General features: G+C 42.4%; 2 protein-coding genes across 14 annotated transcripts in view; both read left to right on the forward strand.

Moving 5' to 3' along the window:
• Nucleotides 1-7,569: 7,569 nt before the first annotated feature.
• Nucleotides 7,570-15,315, forward strand: RHOG2 (RHOG family member 2). Of its 2 annotated transcripts, none has more exons than XM_006943817.4 (3): nt 7,570-8,090; nt 13,467-13,564; nt 13,970-15,315. In XM_006943817.4, the coding sequence occupies exons 2-3, from the start codon at nt 13,553-13,555 to the stop codon at nt 14,558-14,560; spliced, it is 603 nt and encodes a 200-aa protein (XP_006943879.1). In that variant the 5' UTR covers nt 7,570-8,090; nt 13,467-13,552; the 3' UTR covers nt 14,561-15,315. The 2 variants fall into 2 exon arrangements, with proteins under 2 accessions (XP_006943879.1, XP_044906253.1); XM_045050318.1 differs by lacking the exon at nt 7,570-8,090 and adding an exon at nt 11,797-12,343.
• Nucleotides 15,316-21,451: 6,136 nt separating this feature from the next.
• The window catches only part of TAF1 (TATA-box binding protein associated factor 1), an 84,150-nt gene continuing 81,278 nt past the window's right edge, over nt 21,452-24,323 (forward strand). For 10 of the 12 annotated variants that reach the window (XM_045051356.1, XM_004000620.6, XM_019823954.3 and 7 more), the window contains exons 1-3: nt 21,453-21,729; nt 22,680-22,794; nt 22,943-23,059. In XM_045051356.1, coding sequence (XP_044907291.1) covers nt 21,550-21,729; nt 22,680-22,794; nt 22,943-23,059 — 412 coding nt within the window. In that variant the 5' untranslated portion in view covers nt 21,453-21,549. Of the gene's footprint in view, nt 21,730-21,792; nt 22,379-22,679; nt 22,795-22,942; nt 23,060-24,323 lie in introns of those variants that run through there. The other 2 variants (XR_006593360.1, XM_045051357.1) reach the window with 2 other exon arrangements.

Below are 24,323 nucleotides of genomic sequence, written 5' to 3' on the forward strand. Positions count from 1 at the left end.
AGAGGGAGGGAGAGAATCCCAAGCAGGCTCTACACTGTCAGTGCAGAGCCCAATGTGGGGCTTTGACGTGGGGCTTGGTCTCATGAACCATGAGATCATGACTTGAGCCAAAATCAAGAGTCAGATGCTTAACCAACTGAGGCTCTGTTCATTTTTCATCATCCTTTTTTTCTTTTTCCTTGGAATGAATGATTTCAAAGAAATCATGGTCTCATCTCCCCTCCCTCCAGTGGTCTCATCCTCCACCCCAGTGGTCTCATCTTAAAGTCTGTTGATCTCTTTTGCCTTCTCACATCTTCTGTTGACCCCTAGTGAGTTTTTTCATTTCAGTTATTGTACTTTTCAGTTCCAGAATTTCAGTTTGATTTTTTTTTTGTAATTTCTCTTTTATTGATACCCTCATTTTTTACATACATTGTTTACCTGATTTCACTTAATTCTTATCCATGGTTTCTTTGAGCTTATTGAACATATTTAAGACAGTTGATTTAAAATCTTTGACTAGTAATTCCACTGTCTGGGCTTCCTCTTTCAAATCCTCTTTTCCCTGTGACTTGGCCATACTTTCATATTTATTTGTATATTTTGTAAATTTTTTTGAGAACTGGACATTTTGAATAGTAAAGTGTGTACTTTGTTGTACATGGTCACTGAAGTTTCTGTTCAGTTATCTCTGTGGTCAGCCAGTTACCCGACAAAGATTTCCTTAAATGTCTCTGTCCCCAGAGTGGGGAAAGAAGCAAAAGACCAAAAAACCCAAGTACTGTTTCTTGTTTCTTTTTTAATTTTTTTTAACATTTATTTATTTTTGAGACAGAGACAGAGCATGAACAGGGGAGGGACAGAGAGAGAGGGAGACACAGAATCTGAAACAGGATCCAGGCTCCGAGCGGTCAGCACAGAGCCCGACACGGGGCTCAAACTCACGGACCACAAGATCATGACCCGAGCTGAAGTCAGGTGCCTAGCCGACTGAGCTACCCAGGCGCCCCTCAAGTACTGTTTCTTTAAACCCCCTGTAGTCTGCTTCAGTCCACGTGGTTTGAAACAATGGTCAGCCTCTGTGCCAGTCTCTCAGCCATCAAAAACATCAATCAGCAATCAAACCACATGATCCTGATAGTTGAAGGACAATGTCTTTATTGCCCACTCAAGCTTCAGGAGGCTGCACTAGGAACTGTTCCCTTACCTACCTGCCTTAGTGCTGGGGGATGAAAACTACTGGGTAAAAGGCCAATGTTTGAAGAAATTTACTAAAATTGATAAGCCTCTTTATCAAGCTCTCCCCTGGACTCTGCAAGTATAGTTCCAAATTGTTACAATTGAAGTTCCTGCCAATTCAATAATTGTTTAGGAGGATGGATGGATTCTTAGAGCGTCCTGCTCTGCCATCTTTTGTGACATCTGGCTGGTATTTTAAAAAAAAAATTTTAACGTTTATTCATTTTTGACAGATGGAGAGAGACATGGCATGAGTGGGGGAGGGGCAGAGAGAGGCAGACACAGAATCTGAAGCAGGCTCCAGGCTCTGAGGTGTCAGCACAGAGCCCGACGCAGGGCTCGAACCCACGAACTGTGAGATCATGACCTGAGCCACAGTCTGATGCTTAACCAACTGAGCCACCCAGGCGTCTCAATAAAAACTTTTTTTTTTTAGTTTATTTATTTATTTATTTATTTTGAGAGACAGAAAGCAAGTGAGAGTAGGGGAGGGGCAGAGAAAGAGAATCCCAAGCAGGGTTTGCACTGTCAGCAGAGAGCCCAATGCAGGCCTTGAACTCAAGAACCATGAGATTATTACCTGAGCTGAAGTTGGATGTTTAACTGACTAAGCCACCCAGGTGCCCCTTAAATAAATAAAAAACTTAGAAAAAAAATTTTTTAAGTTATCAAGCTGTAAACTTAAAATGAGCTTATGGCATATAAACTATATCTCTGTAAATTTGATTAAAAATGTAAGGTGGCAATAAAAAGGAATGAAGCACTGATACATGCTACAATGTGGGTGAAACTCAAAAACATGCTAAATGAAAAAAATCAGATACAAAAAGATGATATATTGTGTGATCCCATTTATGGGCAATACTCAGGAAAGACACCTTTGTAGAGACAATAAGTAGATTAGTGGTTGCCCAGTACTGGGAACAGGGAGTGACTGCAACTGGGCAAGAGGAATCTTGTTGGGGTGATGAACATGTTCTAAAATCATATTGTGATGATAGCACAACATTGTAAATATACTGACAATCATTAATTGTACATTTAAAATGAGTGAATTAATTGTATGTAAATTTTTATTTCAATAAAGATGTTTTAAAAAGATAATTGCCCGGGGTGCCTGGGTGGCTCAGTCTGTTGAGCGTCCAACTTCGGCTCAGGTCATGATCTCGCGGTTCATGAGTTCGAGCCCTGTATTGGGCTCTGTTGACAGCTTGGAGCCTGGAGCCTGCTTCGGATTCTGTGTCTCCCTCTCTCTCTGACTCTCCCCTGCTCGTGCTCTGTCTCTCTCTCTCTCAAAAATAAATAAAGATTTAAAAAATTAAAAAAAAAGATAATTGCCCATTTGGGCCAGCAATCACACTCAATTTGCCCAAATGAGCAAAACTTATGACCACACAAAAACCTGTACTTAGATGTTTATAGTGCTTTCTTCATAATTGCTGAATCCTGGAAGCAACCAAGATGTCCTTCAGAGGGTGAACAGATAAATAAACCGTGGTAAATCCAGACAAGCCATCAGTCCATGAAAAGACATGGAAGAACCTCAAAAGCACATTACTAAGTGAGAGAGCCAATCTGAAAAGTCTACATATTTTGTGATTCCAACTGTATGACATTCTGGAAAAGGCAAAACTATGGAGACAGTAAAGAGATCAGTGGTTGCCAGGGATTGGGGGGGAAGAAGGGAATGAATAGGCAGACCACAGAGGATTTTTAGAAGAGGAAAACTATTCTGTATGCTGTTATAATAGTGGATATATGTCATCATACATTTGTCAAAACTCATAGAATATACAACACCAAGAATGAACTCTAAATTATGGACTTTGGGTAGTAATAATGTATGAATGTAGGTTCATCAACTGTAACAAATATGCCACTCTGGTGGTGTGGGATGTTGAGATAGTGGGGTAGGCTATGACTCTTTTGGAGGCAGGGGGTATATGGAAATTCTCTGTACTTTCTGCTCAGTTTTGCTGTGAACCTAAAACTGATGTAAGAAGTGAAGTCTACTGGGGTGCCTGGCTGGCTCAGTCTGTAGAGCATGTGACTCTTGATCTCAGAGTCATGAGTTCATGTCCCATGCTGGGGGTAAAGTTTACTTAAAAAAAAGTCTATTAAAAATTAACTGTTTAAACAAAAATAATAAGAGTGTATTGTGAGGTACAAGTAAAATGCATAACAATAATGTAAAGTCCAGGAAGACAGAAATTGAAGTACATTAACATAAGTTTATAACTCTTCATGAAGTGGTATAATAACACTTGAAGGTAGACTGTTAAGTTATGGTTGTACATAATAAACCTATAAGCAACGACTAGAATAATAAAACAAAGATGTAAAGCTAATAAACCAATAAGGAGATAAAATGGAATTAAAATAATATTGATCAATCCAAAAGAAGGTAGAAAAAAGAGGAAAAAGAGAACAAAGAAGAGATGGGACAAAGGGAAAACAAAAGCAAGATGACAGACTCAAACTTAGCCATATTGGGGTGCTTGGATGGCTCAGTGGGTTAAGTGTCTGACTCTCGATTTTGACTCAGGTCATGATCTCATGGTTGTGGGACCAAACCCCGCATTGGTCTCTGCACTGAGCACAAAGCCTGCTTGGGATTCTCTCTCTCTGCCCTTCCTCTATGCTCTCTCTTAAATACATTAACATAAAAAAAAACCCTTAACCATGTTAACAATTACATTAAATGTAGATTGGCCTAAGGATGCCTGGGTGGCTCAGTTGGTTAAACATCTGACTTTGGCTGGGTCATGATCTCATGGTTCATGAGTTCGAGCCCTGCGTCTGGCTCTGTGCTGACAGCTCAGAGCCTGGAGCCTGCTTCAGATTCTGTGTCTCCCTTTCTCTATGTCCCTCCCCCACTCATGATTGTCTCTCTCTCTCTCTCTCTCTCTCTCTCTCTCTCTCTCTCTCTCTCTCAAAACATGAATAAGCATTTAAAAATTTTTTCTTTTAATGTAGATTGGTCTAAACACCCCAGTTACAGAGTAGAGATGGTAAAGCTGGGTAAAAATAAAAAAAGCAAGACCCAACCATATGCTGCCTATAAGGAATGCTCTTTAAATACAGAGACACAAATAGGTTAAAAGTAAAAGTATGTAAAAGATGTGCCATGATAACCCTGCTCAAAAGAAAGCTGGGGGGGGGGTGCTATATTAGTATGGAAGAAAGTAGATTTCAGAGCAAAGATACCAGGAATAAAGAAGGTAGGGGCGCCCGGGTGGCTCAGTTGGTTGAGCATCTGACTTCGGCTCAGGTCATGATCTCATGGCTTATGAGTTTGAGCCCCTCATGGCTTGTGAGTTTGAGCCCCGTGTCGGGCTCTGCTGACAGCTCAGAGCCTGGAGCCTCTTCAGATTCTGTGTCTTTCTCTCTCTCTCTGCCCCTCCTCCACTCACGCTCTGTGTCTCTGTCAAAAATAAATAAACATTAAAAAAAAGAAGGTAATCTCATAATGTAAAGGGGTCAATAAATGAAAAGAACATTTCTAAATACATGTACACTTGATATAAGAGCTTCAAAATACATGAATCAAAAACAGATAAACTGCAAGGAAAAATAGACAAATCCACAATTCTAGTCAGAATATTCAGATATTTCAACAGCTTTCTCTCAATAATTGATAGAAAAAGTAAGCATAAAATCAGCAAAGATATAGTAGAAGTGAACAACACTATCAACCTCCTTGACCCAATTGACATTTTTAGAACACTCCATCCATTAATATCAAAATACACATTCTTTTCAAGTGCACATGGAGTATTTACCAGAATAGACCATGTTCTAGGCCACAAAAAAGACTCAATGAATTCAAAAGGGTCAAGACATACAAAATATGTTCTCTAAAAACAATGGAATTAAATTACACATCAACAACCAAAAGATCTCTGGGAATTCCTCAATATTTGAAAATGAAACAATCCCCTTCTCGATATCCCATGGGTCAAAGAAGAAATCAAAAGAGAAAATAGAAAATATTTTGAACTCAATAAATATTTAAAAAACCACACTGTATAATTTATGGTATTTTGCTAATGCAGTATTTAGGGGGTAATTTTTGTGTACTAAAAACCTGTATTAGAACAGAAGAAATGTCTCAAAACAATGACTTCAGCTTTCACTTCAGTAAAAAGAAGAGCAAATAAAACTCATAGTAACATAATTAATGGAGATCAAAGTGGAAATCAGTGAAATAAAAAACAAAACAATAGAGAAAATCAACAAAACCATATTCTTGTAAGGCAATATTCATAGCAGCATTATTTATAATAGTCAAAAATTGTAAACAACCAAAATGTCCATCAAAAGATGAACAGTAGCTAGAAAAGTCAAATTCATGGAGACAGACATTTGGTTTCCAGAGGCTGGGGGCAGGAGGGAATAAGGTGTTATTGCTTAATGGATACAGAGTTACTATTTGGGGCGATAAAAAACGTTTTGGACATATCAATGGTGATGATTTTGCACAACATTGTGAATATACTTAATGGCACTGAATTGTACACTTGAAAATGGTTTAAAGGGCAAATTTTGTTATACATATTTACCACAATTTAAAAAATGAATAATGTGGGGCACCTGGGTGGCTTGACTCCAGATTTCAACTGAGGTCATGATCTCACAGTTGGTGAGATAGAGCCTGCTTGGGATTCTCTCTGTCTCTCTGCCCCTCTCCTGTGCTCTCTCGCTCTCTCTCTCAGAGTAAATAAAGAAACTTAAGGGGCGCCTGTGTGGCTCAGTCGGTTGAGCATCAGACTTCGGCTCAGGTCATGATCTCACTGCTTATGGGTTCGAGCCCCGTGTTGGGCTCTGTGCTGACAGCTAGGAGCCTGGCACCTGCTTCAGATTCTGTGTCTCTCTCTCTCTGCCCCTCCCCTGCTTGCACTTGCTCGCTCTTCTCTCCCTCTCTCTCTCAAAAAGGAATAAACATTAAAAAAATAAAAATAAATAAATGAAATAAAAACAAAGTAACTTAAAAAATAATGTAATATACAAAAACTGCATTGAATTGTACAATTTTTAAAAAGATTTATTTTTTTTCAGTCTTTATTTTTGAGAGACGGAGCATGAGTGGGGGAGGGGCAGAGAGAGAGAGAGAGAGAGAGAGAATGAGAGGGAGACACAGAACCCGAAGCAGGCTCCAGACTCCGAGCTGTCAGCACAGAACCCGACGCGGGGCCCAAACTCATCAACCACGAGATCACGACCTGAACCGAAGATGGAGCTTAACCGACTGAGCCACCCAGGCGCCCCAAAGATTTTTTATTTTTAAGTAGTCTCTACACTCAACCTAGGGCTTGAACTTAGAACTCTGAGATCAGGAGTCACATGGTCTACTGACTGAGCCAGCCAGGTGCCCCTGTAATTGCAGGATTAAAATTAGTGAATTATGCAGTATGTGAATTTAGATCTCAACAAAGTTGCTAAAAAAAAGAGTGCATACTATATGATTCCATTTACAGAAAACTCTAGAAAATGCAAATTAATACATAGTGACAGTAACCCTAATTCATTCACTAGCTCATTTTCTTTTTATAATTTTTTTTAAACATTTATTCATTTTTGAAAGACAGAGAGAGACAGAGTGAGAATGGGGAAGGGGCAGAGAGAGAGGGAGACACAGAATTTGAAGCAGGCTCCAGGCTCCAAGCTGTCAGCACAGAGCCTAATACGGGACTCAAACTCACAGACCACAAGATTATAACCTGAGCCAAAGTTGGCCGCCCAACCGACTGAGCCACCCAGGCGCCCCATCTTTTTAAAAATATTTATTCTTTTTTTTTTCCTGACAGGCATTTATTTATTTATTTATTTATTTATTTATTTATTTATTTAATATGATTTATTGTCAAATTGGCTTACATGCAACACCCAGTGCTCATTCCAACAAGTGCCCTCTTCAATGCCCATCACCCATTTTCCCTCTTCCCCCACTCCACCCTCAGTTTGTTCTTTGTATTTAAGAGTCTCTTATTTATTCTTTTTTTTTTTTTTAATGTTTTATTTATTTTTGAGAGAGGGAGAGAGACAGAGCATGAGCAGGGGCGGGACAGAGAGAGAGGCAGACACAGAATCCGCAAAGCAGGCTCCAGGCTCTGAGCTGTGAGCACAGAGCACGACATGGGGCTTGAACCCGTGAACCATGAGATCATGACCTGAGCCAAAGTCAGATGCTCAACCGACTGAGCCACACAGATGACCCCAAATGTTTATTTATTCTTGAGAAAGAGAGAGACAGAGAGGGAGACACAGAATCTGAAGCAGGCTCCAGGCTCCCAGCTGTCAGCACAGAGCCTGCCCCCAGGCTCTAACTCACAACCCCGGAGATCATGACCTTAGCGAAGCCGGTGGCTTAACGGACTGAGCCACCCAGGCACCCCCCACTCCCAGAGCCACCCACACGCCCCTCATTTTCTTTTATCGCCTCCGTTTCTCCTACTACGTCAGTTTCCCGAGCGCCTCGTTATGTTAATATTGGTCTTGAGGAGGAAAAGGGGGCCTGCGGAGGAGGGGGTGGCCTCACTTGCCAAGGGAAAGATGAGCCTTGGGGACCTCTGAACCGAGTAACTCCTTTTGGGGTCCGCACCTGGGGTCCGGAGCTAAGTAATCCTCGATCACCCCCAGGGTGTATTTTAGAAGCCTGTGACTGGCAGACGGTGAGGTTGGCCCTAGGACTCCACTTCCCAGGAGGTGTCGGGGCACCGTGCCGAGACTGCGTGTGACGACGGGGTGGGACTCGGTAGCTGCCCGGATGTGGCGCTGAGCCCGCCGAGCCTACCCACCCCGGGCGAGAATTGCCCTGGAGGCTCTGCCCGCATCGGTGAGCGACGCGGGGAGGACGATCGTTTTGCCAGGTAATCATTTTGGAGACCCTCCCCCCCACCGGGCGGTACCCCTCGCCGCCCTCTTCTTGAGTCTCCCCATCCCCGGACGGTTGGTTGCCTTAGTCTGTGAGCCATTCCCTGGATGGAAGGCATTTGAGGGTGGGATGAGGTGTATGTATGTTATGGAGGAGACTGAGCCAGCTCTTCCTGTTTGTGAATCCTATTTGTGGGGCACCTCTCTGTCCCGGGCTCACCAGTTCATATGAAGTCCCGGATTCAATTAGCCTTGGTGAAGAAGGATGTGAGGGAAGTGCTGAGCGGGCTCGTGTGGTATTGATGGGTCACTACCACTGCCTCTGGGTTGGGGAGTGTTCACATGGCTTCCTTCGGCCCCCAGTCCTAAAGCCTTCTTCGACTGGACTTGAACCAGAGAAGTCTGTCTTCAATGTGAAAAGGCTTCCCGGATTTAGTAGATAACTAAGTTGCAAAGTGTGGTAAATAAAAATGGGGGGAGGGTCTTCTGCTGAATTGATTTAGTTTCAGAAAGTTACAGAGTGATTTCAAGTACATTAGACTCAGACTTATGGAAAGGGTGAGACTTGGAGGAGAATGTGCTAGAATTACTAATGCTTTTAGCTGCATTCTGGTCTCCGCTGCTATTGGGTCTTTTACATTGTGTTTCAACCTGGGAGAAAATGGACTCCTACGCAGACTATACATGTGAAGAAGGATGCCTTGTCAGAGGACATTGGAAGATTTAGAAGAAACTGTAATTCCAGTTAACCGCGAATGACTAACTCAGAAGGGAACTTTCTGGGGGTGCTGATTTCTGCAGCGCCGCACCTCTCCCAATTTCTGATCCTAGAGGCATACCTAAAGATCTCTGAGCTGCTCTGATGTCTACTTCACAGTGCTACTGGGAGGCTTAAAGAAGATAATGTGAAAGTATTTGGCACAATGCCTATAATAAGCTCTCAAGTTTTAGATTCCCTTTGCTTCCCCATAGCAACTTTTTTTTCCCTCTGAGCCATGAATTACTTTGTATTATTATTTGCCTTTTCACAGAAGTTTTGTCTTGACCACAAGATTGTAACTTCTAGCATTCTTTCTTTTTACTCTTTTTTGAGTCCCTTCTACTAGTGTGCTGCCCATAGTAGTACCTGGGAGAGTGTGTGTAGATAGTGGTGGTGGTGAGGAGGGGAAAGCTGAAGGTGACTCTTAACAGCACAGCATTGTGCTAGATCCCAAAGCTGAGGTAGACAAACTTGTCTCATTTGCCTTTCTCTTATAACTTCTAGGCTTCTACCAGAGCTCCAAAACCTTGAAGAATATTTTTATTTTTAGTAATTTAAACCATTTTTAAATGTACAGTACAGTAGTGTTAACTGTATTCATATTGTTGTGCAATAGATCTCTAGAATTTTTCTTTTTTTAAAAAGTTTATTTAGGGGCGCCTGAGTGGCTTGGTCGGTTAAGCGTCCGACTTCAGCTCAGATCGTGATCTCATGGTTTGTGATCTCATGGTTTCTGAGTTCGAGCCCCGCATCGGGCTCTGTGCTGACAGCGCAGAGCCTGGAGCCTGCGTCAGATTCTGTGTCTCCCTCTCTCTCTGCCCTTCCCCTGCTCACTCTCTCTCTCTCTCTCTCTCTGTCTCTCAAAAATAAATAAACATTTAAACATTTTAAAGTGTATTTATTTATTTTGAGAGAGACAGAGAGCACAAGTGGGGGAGTGGCAGAAAGAGAGGGGGACAGAGGATTCTATGTGGATTCCACACTGTCAGCACAGAGCCCGATGCAGGGCTCAAACTCACAAACCACGAGATCATGACCTGAGCTGAGGTCAGACGCTTAACCAACTGAGCCACCCATGTGCCCCAGATCTCTAGATTTTTCATCTTGCAAAACTGAAACTTCATATCCATTAAACAACTCCCCATTTCTCCTCCCCCAGCCTTGGCACCTACCATTCTGCTTTCTGTTTTTATGTATTTGACTACTCTAGATACCTCATGTAAGTGGAATCACGCATTATATGGCTGTTTGCAACTGATTTCACTCAGCATATATCCTCAAGTTTCATCCATGTTGTAATGTATGAAGATTTCCTTCTTTTTAGGGCTGAATAATATTCATATATATATCACATCTTTTGAAGTTTATTCATTTTTGAGAGAGAGAAAGAGAGACACAGAGGGAGTGGGGGGGGGGGCAGAGAGAGAGAGAGAGAGAGAGAGAGAAACACAGAAGCCCAAGCAGGCTTCAGGCTCCACGCTGTCAGCACAGAGCCCAACATGGGGCTCGAACTCACAAACTATGAGATTGTGACCTGAGCCGAAGTCTGATGCTTAACTGACTGAGCCACCCAGATGCCCTGATCACATTTTTTCTTTATGTGTTCATCCATCGATGGACATTAGGTTGCTTCCACCTCTTGGCTCTTGTGAGTAATGATGCAATGAACACTGGTGTGCAAATATCTCTTTGAGATCTTGTTTTCAGCTCTTTAGATATATTTTTTGTACTATTTTCTAATTTTTATTATTTATTTATTATTTTTGAGAGAGAGAGGGTGCAAATGAGCGAGGGGCAGAGAGAGAGGGAGAGAGAGAGGATCCCATGCAGGTTCCACACTGTCAGTGCAGAGCCCAAAGCATGGCTCAAGCTCACCTGATGCGGGGCTTGAACTCACGAACCGCGAGATCATGACCTGAGCCGATGTCAGATGCTTAACCGACTGAGCCACCCAGGGCACCCCTTTAATATTATTTTTAAACTTTTTAACCATGGATAATTCCAAACATACACATAAGTAAATAAAATGTATAATGAAGGGTGCCTGGGTGGCTCAGTCAGTTGAGCGTCCAGCTTCGGCTCAGGTCATGATCTCACGGTTTGTGAATTTGAGCCCTGCGTCGGGCTCTGTGCTGACAGCTCAGAGCCTGGCGCCTGCTTCGGATTTTGTGTCTCCCTCTCTCTCTCTGCCCCTCCTCTGCTCTCAGTCTGTCTCTCTCTCTCTCTCTCTCTCTCTCTCAAAAAACAAATAAACATTAAAAAAATAAATAAAATATGTAATGAACATGCAGGCTGAAGAAATTAGTCTATTAATTGTACAAAGTAGCACCCCCAAAACACCTGGGACTTTTCCTGGGCACTCCCTTTCATTGAAAGTTTGCTGTGGGTGAGGATGTTTTGGGTTATGTTTCAGACCTGGGATGTTCTAGCTGCACTTCATCATCTAGGCTCCCAAGCATCAGTGTGACTTGAAAGCCCATCTGCTTACAGAGATGAGGACCTGAGCTTGGGGTGCAAAGTGGTCTTTGTGCCTAAGAGTTTTGCTCTGGTTCAACAACTCCGTCAGGTGCACAATTGTCCTAAAGGCAGTCACTCTGAACAGAGATGTTAGACACTGGATGATACCTATAGCAGGCTGGGAAGCTGAGTTGTACAGGCAGTGATTGCTATAGGAATTCAGAGGAGGAAGAAATTAATCCAGACTGGGAAAATCAAGGAAAGCTATTCTCAAAGAAGGTGGTGGTGACCTTACCCTGTTTCCGTTGAAATGTATGTATGGGCGCCTGGGTGGCTCAGTCGCTTGAGTGTCCGACCGGCTCAGGTCATGATCTCACGGTTCGTGAGTTTGGGCCCCTCATCGGGTTCTGTGCTGACAGCTCAGAGCCTGGAGCCTGCTTCGGATTCTGTGTCTCCCTCTCTCTCTGCCCCTCCCCCACTTGTGCTCTATCTCTCTCTGCCTCTCAAAAATAAAGAAATGTAATAAAAATTAAAAAAAAAAGAAATGTATGTTTGATCCTTATGTCTATTCCTAGATGCAAAGAGATTCCTAGATGAAAAGAGCTGATGATCAGTGGATACCCTGGGATGGTTGCCTACTGGAGCTGAATTACACCCTGAACTTTTAGCTGTGGGACCTGTGCTAGTGAAGGCTTCTTGGTGGAATGCCTTGCTGGTCAGAATTGGCTGTGTGCGAGGATAGCTGCCTCCAGTGTGCCTGTGTGAAGCATACTCAGAAGGCCAGCTTTTCTTTTTTTTAAGTTTATGTATGTATGTAATCTCTACACCCTACGTGGGGCTTGAACTCACAGCCCCAAGATCAAGAGTCACATGCTCTTCCAACTGAGCCAGACAGGCTCCCCAGAAGGCCAACTTTTCTTGATTCTGACCCAAAATAAGGTGTTTTGTTTTATCTATGATATGGGCCTGATGTAGACCTTAGCTAATAAGACAACAAGATGGGGGATGTATCTATTCCCCCAAATTCCGAAGGTGAGAAACTAACAGATTCTCAATTTTTTTTCCATAATCAAATACATATGACAATTTATCCCCATTCCTCCATGTTCTGACACTTGACGAAGCTAATGCTATCAGGATCAGGTCTGAAATTAGTATAGTAGTTAAGAAGCTAAAAGGAAATGGAGTGTTTTGGGGGACACTGACAGGGTAGGGCATTGATAGTAAACATGCTTCTTGGAGATCATCTGTACCTTACCATTAACTCTCAAATGCTTGATTCATGAAGAAATGGATGAGAAAGTATGGTGCTGTTATGACCTATGGTTTTGCTTAGATAGGGTAGGAAGGGATGAGATCCCTGCTTTGTCTAGCATTGTAATCATATTACAGAATGTTGCCTTCCCCAGAACAGTAGAAGAATTATTATGAAGTCATGGTAGCTTCTAATACTTCTAATGAGTATTCCCTATGTGGCAGGCACTAATGAGTACTACATGTACATTGTTTCATTTAAAAACATGCCCAAATTTACAAAGCTTAGGAAAAGAGAGGACTGGTTTTAGACTCCAGGTTGTCTGACTTCAGAGCCTGGACTCTTAACGACTTCTGTAGAGGGCTATGTCTGACTGGCCTACCTTTCTCTCCAGTACTACAGTGTCACTGTTTGTTAGGAACAGAGGTTTCTTTGCTGAGTTCATAGCCACATCCCCAAAGTAAGAGCCATGTCTCTTTTGTTTCAACCTTTAGAACCTTCTTTATATATCAATGGTTTTTTATTTTTATTTATTAAAAAATTTTTAATGCTTATTTATTTTTTGAGGGGGGCGGAAGGGTCAGAGAGAGGGAGACACAGAATCTGAAACAGGCTCCAGGCTCTGAGCTGTCAGCACAGAGCCCGATGTGGGGCTCGAACCCATGAGCCACAAGATCATGACCTGAGCTGAAGTTGGACACTCAGAAACTATATCAATGGTTTTTAAAAAATTAGTTCCCGTTTATTGAGCACCCACTATGTTTTAGCACCTTTGATAGAGTATATCCAGGTGTCATGACAATGATGTAACATAAATACCTATGTATATGAATGGTTTTTCATCTTTACGGGCTCAGACCTTTTCGACAATCTGATGACAGTTTTTGATCTTCTTTCCAGAAAAATTCACTTACGTACATTCACATCATATTGTATACTTCAGAGGCGGCTTCTAGGACCTACTGAAGCTTATTGTCTAGCAGTCCATGGACTCCGCGGTAAGAACCCCTACCCTATACAGTCTTTCTCAGCTGACTCTTATTTGGTGTTAAGGGGATGGACAGTGTGTGTGGGGGTGTCTTACTTCCTCAATTTCTCAGAGGGAAAGAAAGGTTTATAAAGCATAGGCTCCCAAAATTAACCAAGCATCTGTGAGCATTCTTTCTTCTTCTTCTTTTAAATGTTTTATTTATATTTTTGAGACAGACCATGAGCAGGGGAGGAGCAGAAAGAGAGGGGGAGACAGAGGATCTGAAATGGGCCCTGTGCTGACAGCAGAAAGCCCGACATGGGGCTCGAATTCACAACCTGTGAGATCATGACCTGAGCCAAAGTTGGACACTCAACTGACTGAGCCACCCAGGCACCCCTGTGAACACTCTTTCTTTCTCTCTTTCACTTAGGACTCCAAGGGAAGAATGCAGACAATCAAATGTGTGGTCGTAGGTGATGGGGCTGTAGGTAAGACCTGCCTCCTCATCAGTTACACAACAAATGCTTTTCCTGAAGAGTATATCCCCACCGTCTTTGACAACTACAGTGCCCAGACATCTGTGGACGGCCAAATTGTCAGCCTGAACCTGTGGGACACAGCTGGCCAAGAGGAGTATGACCGACTGCGAACGCTGTCCTACCCCCAGACCAATATCTTTGTCATTTGTTTTTCTATTGGTAACCCATCGTCGTATGCCAATGTGAGGCATAAGTGGCACCCAGAGGTCTCTCATCATTGCCCCAATGTACCTGTCCTGCTGGTAGGCACCAAGAGGGACCTGCGGAATGACATTGAGACAGTGAAGAAGCTGAAGGAACAGAGCCTAGTGCCCACAACTCCTCAGCAAGGCACTTCCCTGGCTAAGCAGGTGGGGGCTGTGAAGTATCTGGAATGTTCAGCCCTGATGCAGGATGGGGTCCATGAGGTATTTTCAGAAGCTGTCCGCGCTGTGCTTTACCCTGCCACAAAGAAGAACACCAAGAAGTGTGTCCTCTTATAGCTTTCAGGGTGCTACTTGGGGACTGCACCTAAGGAGAATGAGGGGGATTCCTTTGATAGCATTTAACAATGCCAGCACAAGCGATTTGTCTCTTTTCCTAGAACTCGTAAGCTCCAGGTTGTTGGGCTTTTGGAGGAACAAAGACAGCCTAGTTTGTACATGGCTGCTTTGAAGTTTGATCTGAATCTTCTGGAGGAAGTTTGGGGAGAGAGAGAGAGACTGACTTTTACCTCTAAATTTAGCTTTCCTACTTATATTTACCATTGAGCAAGTGCCTCACAGAAGGACAAGTGTCTACAGTTTTCAGATCATTGCCTTAAACTTTCTAATATGCTAATTTTGGAAAAGCATTTTATATGTGATTCCTGGGTGTTCCCAGTATTGGCATGTTCTTCCCATTCTTGAGATCAGATATTTTTGCAAAAAATGGTTAAGCAGCATTTTTCAAAGTTCTGTGAGATACTAATAGATGTTCCTTAAAAGGGTTCTGTGGTCAAGTAAGTCAGGAACCAGTGATTTTTTTTTTTCAGTTTTTGTTTAAATGCCAGTTACCATACAGTATAATATTAGTTTCAGGTGTACAATATGGTGATTGAACACATCTGCACAACACCTGGTGCCTATCACAACAAGTTCACCCCTTAACCCCCATCACCTATTTAACCCAGCTCCCCACCCACCTCCCTTCTGGTAACCCGTGATTTAAATAAAGCTGAATAGGTTCCTCTACTGCAGGAATTTATAACTTTCAATAAGTAGGCAACATTTCCCAAAATTATTTCACTGAACTTTTTTTGTTTTGGTCCCATGCAACACCTGTTAACATCTCTGGAAACACATTTTCAGAGATACTCAGTTAATAGGTACTAGAAATTCTCACAGAGGCTGCGGGGGGAAAAAAGCATAATGTGATCCTGTTCTTTTTGAGGTTTCCCTCTTTTTTAATGTTTATTTATTTTTTGGGGGGGGGGGTAGGGGCAGAGAGAGAGGGAGACACAGAATCTGATGAGGCTCCAGGCTCTGAGCTGTCAGCACAGAGCCTGACGTGGGGCTTGAACCCACTAACGTGACATCATGACCTGAAGTCTGATGCTTAACTGACTGAGCCATTCAGGTGCCCCTCCCTCTTTTTAAAAAAAGTTTTATTTTGAGAGGGAGAGAGAGAGAGAGCTAGAGCACACACAAGTCGGGGAGGGGCAGGAGGAGGGAAGACAGAAAGAGAGAGAGAGAGATGCAAATATGGAACTCAAGAACCTTGAGATCATGATCTGAGCCAAAATCAAGGGTTGGCTGCTTAACCTTAACTGACTGAGCCACCCATGTGACCCATTGATGTTTCTTTCCCTCCCTATGCCTTTGAGAGGAGTATTCATCCACCATGGACTTGTTGTTGGTTCCTCTTCCACCCTCAGGAAATGGGTTTGGCACTTAGTCATGATAGTGCCTTGGGAGTGGGGTCTTGATGGTCAGATCTGCTCAGATTATGATAGCACTATGGGCTTGGCGATGTGGAGTTGATCCCTCCATAAAGCTGTGTCCCTGAGGTGTCTCTTAGTCCCTGTTTTTCTGTCAGCTTTCACTTTAGGAAAAGACCACTAAAGGTTAACCCCATAAATAAAACTAACCAACCAACAAACAAAATGTTCTGCTAGTCATTGTCAGGGAGTTCTTTGATTCCCTCAGACTCCTCAGTGTCCTCTGAGTTACCATAAAGGCTACCTTGCTCTCTTCCTGTTCCTCCCTCCTCTGTACATCTGCATCTGTGTGTGTGTGTGTGTGTGTGTTTAGTCTTGGTTGCCTTTGAGGTCCTGTAGTTGCTCCAAGAGAGTTGGAGAGTATGTTGTATCTCCAGACCCCGGGGCTGTCACATTTGTGGGGATTTTGCTGGAGTTGCTCAGCCTGCTCTGGAGAGTAGGAGTCAGATTCCTTACCCTGGTAGGCCTGCTTCTCCTTATCCTCCCTACTTGTAGTTTTGACCTTCTTCATCTTATATAGAAGGAAAACATAACTTCTCCACCTGGCAGATAGTGGTTGAGAACTCCGCTGTGTACATACTCTCTCACCCTGCCAAAATAAGCATTGGATCTTTGAGAGTCTGGGAAATGGAGTTAAAGGAATCACATCCCGCCTTCCGTGGTGGGTGAAGTGCCTGTGTTTTGCTCTGTGATGGTCTTACTGTTGCTCTTTGACAATATATGATCAGATTAGCCCTCAGGTAAACTGAACCTCCTGAATAGGGTTGCCAGATAAAAGGGAATATTTTTTTTTTACAAATAATTTTTTTAAGTTTATTTATTTATTTTGAGATAGAGATTGTGAGTGAGGTAGGAGCAGAGAGAGGGAGAGAGAGAGAATCCCAAGCAAGCTCCATGCTGTCAGCGCAGAGCCCGACATGGGGCTCAAACTCATGAACGATGAGATCATGACCTGAGTCGAGATCAAGAGCCAGACACCCAACCGGCTGAGCCACCCTGGCACCCCTACTTTTTTACAAGTAATTTTTTACCGTAAGTATGCACCATGCAATATTTGGGACCTACTTAGAGTAACGCATGATTTGCTGTTTATCTGAAATTCAGATTTAATGGGTCATCCTGTATTTTTATTTGCTAATTCTGGCACCCCTATTTTTGGAGAATCTGAACCCTGGAGGTCAGGCAGATACCAAGTATTGTTAGAAGGTAAAAAGTCATGTAAGCTCACTAGTCTAACTCCTTTTCTTCTGGTTTTCCTTTCCTTCACCATGGGCAAAAGTGTTTTGTTTTGATTTTCCTTTATCACTGCACCCTCCACTCCATACAGTAATTCAATGGTGTATATTTTTACACCATTGATTGTCTAAAGCTGTGGGGGATCCAGGATGGATATTGGCTGGTAGATGTCTCCTATCTCAATTTCAATGTACTGTATCTATTTCCGGTGTGTGACCTAGGGCCCCAGGGTTGTAGGGGCTCTGTGTGAACAGGGTATTACCTGGAAGAAGGTGAGGGTGGCCCAGTAACACATTGGAAAGTGGGGGTCTGTTAGAGTAGTGTGACTGTAGGAGTCAACTGGCCGCTGAGTTTTCCCACAGGCAGCCAAATGAAAGCACCAATTGAGTGTATTCTAGTCTCAGGATGTTCTGATTGATGCTGCCTGAGGTGCTCACAGGACTTCGTGGTTGAAAGGGGCTAGAAACGTGGCTGACGCCTGTGTCTCTGGGAACTTTCTGTGTAGCTACTGAAATCTCTTTAATTGGCTTTTAATTTAATTGTTGCTCCTGCTCCCACTTTGCCTGGCAAATTCCCAAATGTAAGCCTGGGTTTGGTTTGGTCAAAGTTGTGTCCTCTAATGAATGGAGATTTGATCCACAAGTCTGAGGTGTGGTTTTGAATTGGACTATTCTGATGGTCCTAAACATACACTGGCATCTTGATTTTTTTTACTTAAAAGGATTTTGTATCAAGACTAACATGCTAATATCACTTTTTAAATTGTTCATAATGGATGGTAATAAACTTTTCTGATTTTACTGGGTCTGTTGCTTTCTAAAGATTGAAGCAATTCCTCCACCCCCCTCCTTTGTTTTGAGTGGCTTCTAAATGCCTTTCAACTTGCAAAGGACGAAATAACTTTAATTGTCATATTTCACATCGCACCTGTGTGTAACCGTACTTATTTTTCTACCTCAGACAACCAGGGTAGGGGACTGTCTTCCCTGTTAACTTTGATTCTCTAGTTCTTGCCTCACCCCAACCACCTATGTATCTCCACGATTTAGCTTCATTTCCTGCTTTTTACTAGTGACACACCAGTTAGTTCCCTGTAAGCAATTATTACACTACATCCAGTAAACAATTATCAGACTCCTGGTGTGTTAGAGGTATTACTGTACTAGTGGCTACGGTTGTAGACATGAGACATAACATTTAATGTCCTTTGCCTCTTCCAGTTATCTCAGGAAAATATCCTTCCTCTGTTTGTCATAAAAATGAACTAATACTGACTTAATTGTATATGGTGCCAATGCACTATTGAGTGGTAAGGAAAAGCAAAACAGGGTTGTGTTTTGTTTTGCTTTGCTCTGAAAACAGATTTATTGAAGTATAATTTACATACCAAAAAATTCACCCATTTCAGGTGTACAGTTTAATGACTTTTAGTAGTGACTGAGTCCTGCAGCTGTCACCAAAATCCAGTTTTAGAACATTTCCATCACCCCCAAAAGATCCCTCATGCAGTTAATTCCTGTGCTCATCCTCAGCCCTAGGCAATCAGTACTCTACTTTGTCTTTCCTGAACATTTAGTGTACATGGAATCAAACAATACGTGATCTTTTTTTTTTAATTAACATCTACACCCAGCGTGGGGCTTGAACTCATGTGCCTGACATCAAGAGTTGCATGCTCTACCGACTGAGCCAGCCAGGTGCCCCCAATATGTGGTCATTTGGAACTCACTTGTTTTTTTTTTTTTTAATTTTTAAAATGTTTATTTGAGAGAGAGAGAGAGAGAGAGAGAGAGAGAGCGAGCTTGAGTGGAGGAGGGGCAGAGAGAGAAGGAGGTACAGAATCTGAATCAGGCTCCAGGCTCCAGGCTGTCAGCACAGAGCCCAACACTGGGCTCAAACCCATAAACAGTGAGATCATGACCTGAGCCGAAGCTGGATGCCCAAGCAACCACCCAGGCACCCCTGGAACTCTTCTTTTATTCAGCATAATATTTTCAAGCTTCATCCATTTTGCAGCACACATGCGTACTCCATTTCTTTTTATTGCTGAATAATATTCCATTGTATGGATATACCATATTTTATCTACTCATAGTTGAGGGAAATTTGGATTGTTTCTACCTTTTGGCTACTATGCATAGTGCTACTGTGAACCTTTGTGCACAAGGGTTTGTATGGACATGTTTTCAGTTCTCTTGTGTATATACCTAGGAGTGCTGGGAATTGCTGGGTAAACTTATGCAAAACCACATTTTAAGTCAAGAATAGCATCTTTAATATTTATAGTATCTGAAGCCTCTTTCCCCATTCTATAATCCTCCATCTACCTCTTGCTGAATCTGTTTTTCCTTAAGCACAAGCATCCAAGCAGTATAAAGTACATTTAAAAACATATTCCATTCTGCTTTTTTGCCTTAACCATTAGGATAGCAAAAGTATTCTCCTAACTTTTCACTACCAAAGTGCAGCATCTCAGCTACTATGCAGGTTTTGGCAGATCTTTGTCATCTGGCCTAGAAATGTAACTACTGTTCACATTCCAAGGGACGTCCATGCAGTGAAGTACTAAGCAGCCATAAAAGTGAATGAGGAAGAGTGCTATTAAGTGGTACACTGTGATTTCCAGGCTAAATTATTAAGCGAAAAAGCAAGGTGAAAGAGTATATATAGTATGCTACCTTTTGTGTAATGAAAAAGCAGAAATAACATGTGTACTCATTTGCTTATTTTTGCAAAAAAGAAATGCAGGAAGTACAAATACCAAATCATTATATTGTACACCTGAAACTAATAGAATATGTCAATTATGCCTCAATAAAAAAATAAACACAGGAAGGATAAACCAGAAATTAATGAATGGTTACTTAAAGAGAGTGGCTGGGAATGGGGTAGAGAGCATAGGCCTGGGAGCAAGACTTCAATGGAAATAGCTTTTTACATAGTTACATACTTACATAGTTACATAGTTTTTACATAGTTACATAGACTTTGAACCATGTCAAAATTTACATATTTTAAAAATTAAATTACATAAAATGGATAATAAAAGCAAATCATAAAGTTGAATACAAACAGAAACAAATCCATAGAGAAAAAAATGATTCAAGTAATTTTTTTATAAACTATTTTTAATGTTTTATTTATTTTTGAGAGACAGAGAGACAGAGTTCAAGCAGGGAAGGGACAGAGAGAGACACAGAATCTGAAGCAGGCTCCAGGCTCTGAGCTCAAATATAGCATCATCAATACTGGGACAACCATTTGTGCCTTCTGGTGGCCAGCAAAATATTGAACCTAAATCAAGTTGAAGAAACAGACGAATTCAGAAAACGGAGTATTTTCAAGACAATTTGCCTGGATTCTTAAAAAAAATGTGTCATTTTTTTGAAAAGGCTGGTGTTTTCTGGATTAAGTCTGAAGGGAAATTACCAAATGCCGCCGCATTCGGAACCCTGAGCGGATCCCGGTTTGAAGTGTAAAATGCTCCAACTAGGACAACTGGGGAAATGTAAATATGAACTGTATGTTAAGTGATATTGAATTAAAGATTCATCGCACTTAAAGATGCGATAATGGTTTTGTAGATATGTAGAAAAACGTCTATTTTTAGGGCTGGGGAATCCCATATTTATGTAACCTACCTTCAAATGGTTCAGAAATTTTTTAAAAAACCCTGTAAAAATGTTAACAATTAAGAATCCAGGTGGGGGGTCGGCAGTTCATTCTACTCTTTCGTTTTCACATTTCTCGAAAAAAAACGGGGCGGGGGGAGGACTCCACTTCCATGGGGAAATGTTAACTCAAAACAACGAACGTGCAAAGGTAGTTCTGGCACAGTGCAATTCACGGCCAGTTTCTTCTTGACAGGAAACAGCGAAGCGGGACACCCAGGGCTACTTCTAACCTCCACTTCCGTGTACCCTGTCGTGGACGCCCGCGGTTTACCACGACGTGCCTCGTAACCGAGGCAGTTCCCCCTAACTGGAAGAAGGGCCATAGCACTCCAAGGCTCTGAGAAGGGTCGCGTGAAGATAAGTGGAAGGGGCGGGACCCAACCGTTCCTTTGACCAACCGCTTGCGAGATATGTAACCTCCTGATCGTGTACTGTCGAATCAAAAGCCGTTAGTAAAGTAGTGAAACAAATTCTCCTTTTTCGTAGGACGGCCGGTCTTTCCGGTTTCCGTCTCCTCCCCCCCATTCCGCTTCCGGCAGGGCCTGGTTGGATCAAGGAGCTCTCTAAGTCACTTCTGGGCGACTGATATTTTTGTTTCCGGTCTATGGGACCCGGCTGGGATTTGCTGCTGCCCGCAGCAGCTAGTGACACCACGACCGCCATCATGTCTGACACAGACAGCGATGAAGATTCGGCGGGAGGAGGCCCATTTTCTTTAACCGGTTTCCTTTTTGGCAACATCAATGGAGCCGGGCAGCTGGAGGGGGAAAGCGTCTTGGATGATGTGAGGGCGTGGGCGTGGGGATAGGGTTGGGGGTGGTGCAGTTCAGGGGAGCAGGTAAGATTGAGGACAGTAGAGGGTGCTTAGGGTAGAGTTTCTGGGAGACGGCGCAGTTAACGTAAGAGGAGAGGAAACAAGCCGGCACTGTCATACTAGAGTGTGCATAACAGACTGGGGAGGCTTGGTTCTGTTTGAGGGTAGGGAGAAGAGAGAATGGTAGGCTAGCCCTCGTAGGTCAGGGGCGCTGATGTGGGGGCCTTTGGGGGATAATATTCATCCTAACAAGGCAGCAGGAAAAATAGCGTAACTAGTGACATTGTTTTTAAACCGTTGCTGTGAGAACCTTGAAGATTTTTGAAACTGCATTTCTGACATCATTCACCTGACGTGGTTCTAGAGCCAGAGAATTGGACCTAACCTGCAACAGATCATGTAGTTCAAGCCTCAGTTTTTAGAACAGTGAATGTTCAGATTACTTGGGGCAGACCTCTTCTGGCGCAGTGCACTTCTTAGGTAGTTTCCCCTGCTCACTGACATTCATGGAATTGTTTCCTGTACCTAAATGAACCTTCCCTACTTTGACTTCGGTTCATTTTCTCAAGGAGAAAACACTGATCAATTTTCTTCTGCCATACACGCAGACACACAAAAGGTAGTAAAAAAAAAAGTTGTCTTCCCTTTCTAATCCAGTGATTTGCCTTAACCTTTAATCAGAGAACTACTGTTCCATTTGTTTAGACTTGATGATGGTTCTTTGAATAATTTTTTCTTATATTGAAGTATGGTGATGAAATTGGACAGCATATATATATATATATATTCATAAAGATCTGATCAATGTGGAGTTTAGTGGAAGATATACTTTACAGTTCTTGAATGTGATGTTCCTAAGCTTTGTGTGGGAAGCTTAGGTTTAATTGTTATCTTTGACTCTAGTGCTGTCCCTTTTTCAGGAATGTAAGAAGCACTTGGCAGGCTTGGGGGCTTTAGGTCTTGGCAGCCTGATCACTGAACTCACGGCAAACGAAGAATTGACTGGGACTGATGGTGTCCTGGTAAATGATGAAGGTAAGTCTGGGTCATGGGGAGTAAGGTGGAGGAGGCGGCTAGCCACTTACTGTATATGCACTTTTCAATGGGAATTATTGGGAGTGAGAGTTACTTGCTCTTAGTTGAGATATACCGTGCACCCCCCCCCCCCCGCTTTTATTTATAGGATGGATCAGGAGTACAGAAGATGCTGTGGACTATTCAGACATCAATGAGGTAGCAGAAGACGAAAGCCGAAGATATCAGCAGACAATGGGGAGTTTGCAGCCTCTTTGCCACTCAGGTGATTCTTCAGTGTCCTCAGTAGAGCATCCCAGGTCATTTTCTTGCTGGGTAGTCCATTTTGTTTTTGTGTTTGCTTTCTGCCATTGTTCTTGTTCTCCATCCTTTGCTTCTCTCTCTTTGTCAGCTCAGTTTTACGTAGTTGCTGTCCTTTGTGTGTGTTCTGGGGCAGTGTCATATTCAGGCTTTTGTTCCTCATACTGGTTTTCCCAAATTATTGGTGAACGCCAAGTCAGGATGATAATGCTTTCTTTATCATCTGGTATTTAAGTTCATGACACTGTTTTGGATGCTATTTTTTAAAAATTGCTTTTTCATTTTATTTATTTTAGAGAGAGAGAGAGAATGCCAAGCAGGCTCCCCGCTCAGCACGGAGCCCCACGTGCCGCCTGATCCCATGACCCTGGGATCAGGACCTGAACTGAAATCAAGAGTCGTACATTCAACTGACTGAGCCACCCAGGCGCCCATGTTTTCAGATGCTATTTAAACACAGTCTTTGCCCTCAGGGACTTGGTGGTTCAAGGAGGATTAATATATACTATGCCCTGTATAAATGAGCACATGTATTTATTGGCTCACCTTCTGTTAATCACTCACCACCTGTATGCTGACAGAATGCACCTAATGCTTGCTCACAATATAGGTTTTTCTCCCTTGTGTAAAATGCTACATGTAGAATCAATCAAAGCTGAAAGGGGTCTTAGTGATTATTTATTCTTAACCTCATCATAGATAAGGAAAACTTGGGCTTTGACTTTAATAAGATGTGGGACTTTAGTAAAAGTTCTGTAAGTTAGCTAATGGCAGACCTTGACGAGTTCAACTCAGGTCATTAGACATTTATCGAGCACCTGTTATGGGCTATAAACTGACAGTATGGTATGAAGATAATAAAATCCGTTTTCTGATCTTGAGGAGCTTCCTTCTGTGGTCTGGGACCTAGAGCTACTGATCATGGTTCTTTTTTTTTTTTACTTTTAATTTTTGCAACTTTTAAAGGGTAGTTGACACGTGTAACTCATTGTTTCCACTGCCTTACACTACCTCTCACTGCCTGACATATTGTGTGAAGTTGCTCATTGTTTACCTCTTTGAATCAGATTTCAGGACCATTTAATGGGCTTCAATGCTGCTTATATAACTGCTTATATAACTTGAGAATTAACTACCACATACACAAGAGGTAACCCAGAAAAATAGAAGATACAGGTCTTACTATCGGGGATATTCTTATCATTTGAGGAAGATGGAATAAACAAGTA

The sequence above is a fragment of the Felis catus genome, chromosome X (genome assembly GCF_018350175.1).
Source record: "Felis catus isolate Fca126 chromosome X, F.catus_Fca126_mat1.0, whole genome shotgun sequence".
In the NCBI taxonomy this organism is placed as follows: Eukaryota; Metazoa; Chordata; class Mammalia; order Carnivora; family Felidae; genus Felis; species Felis catus.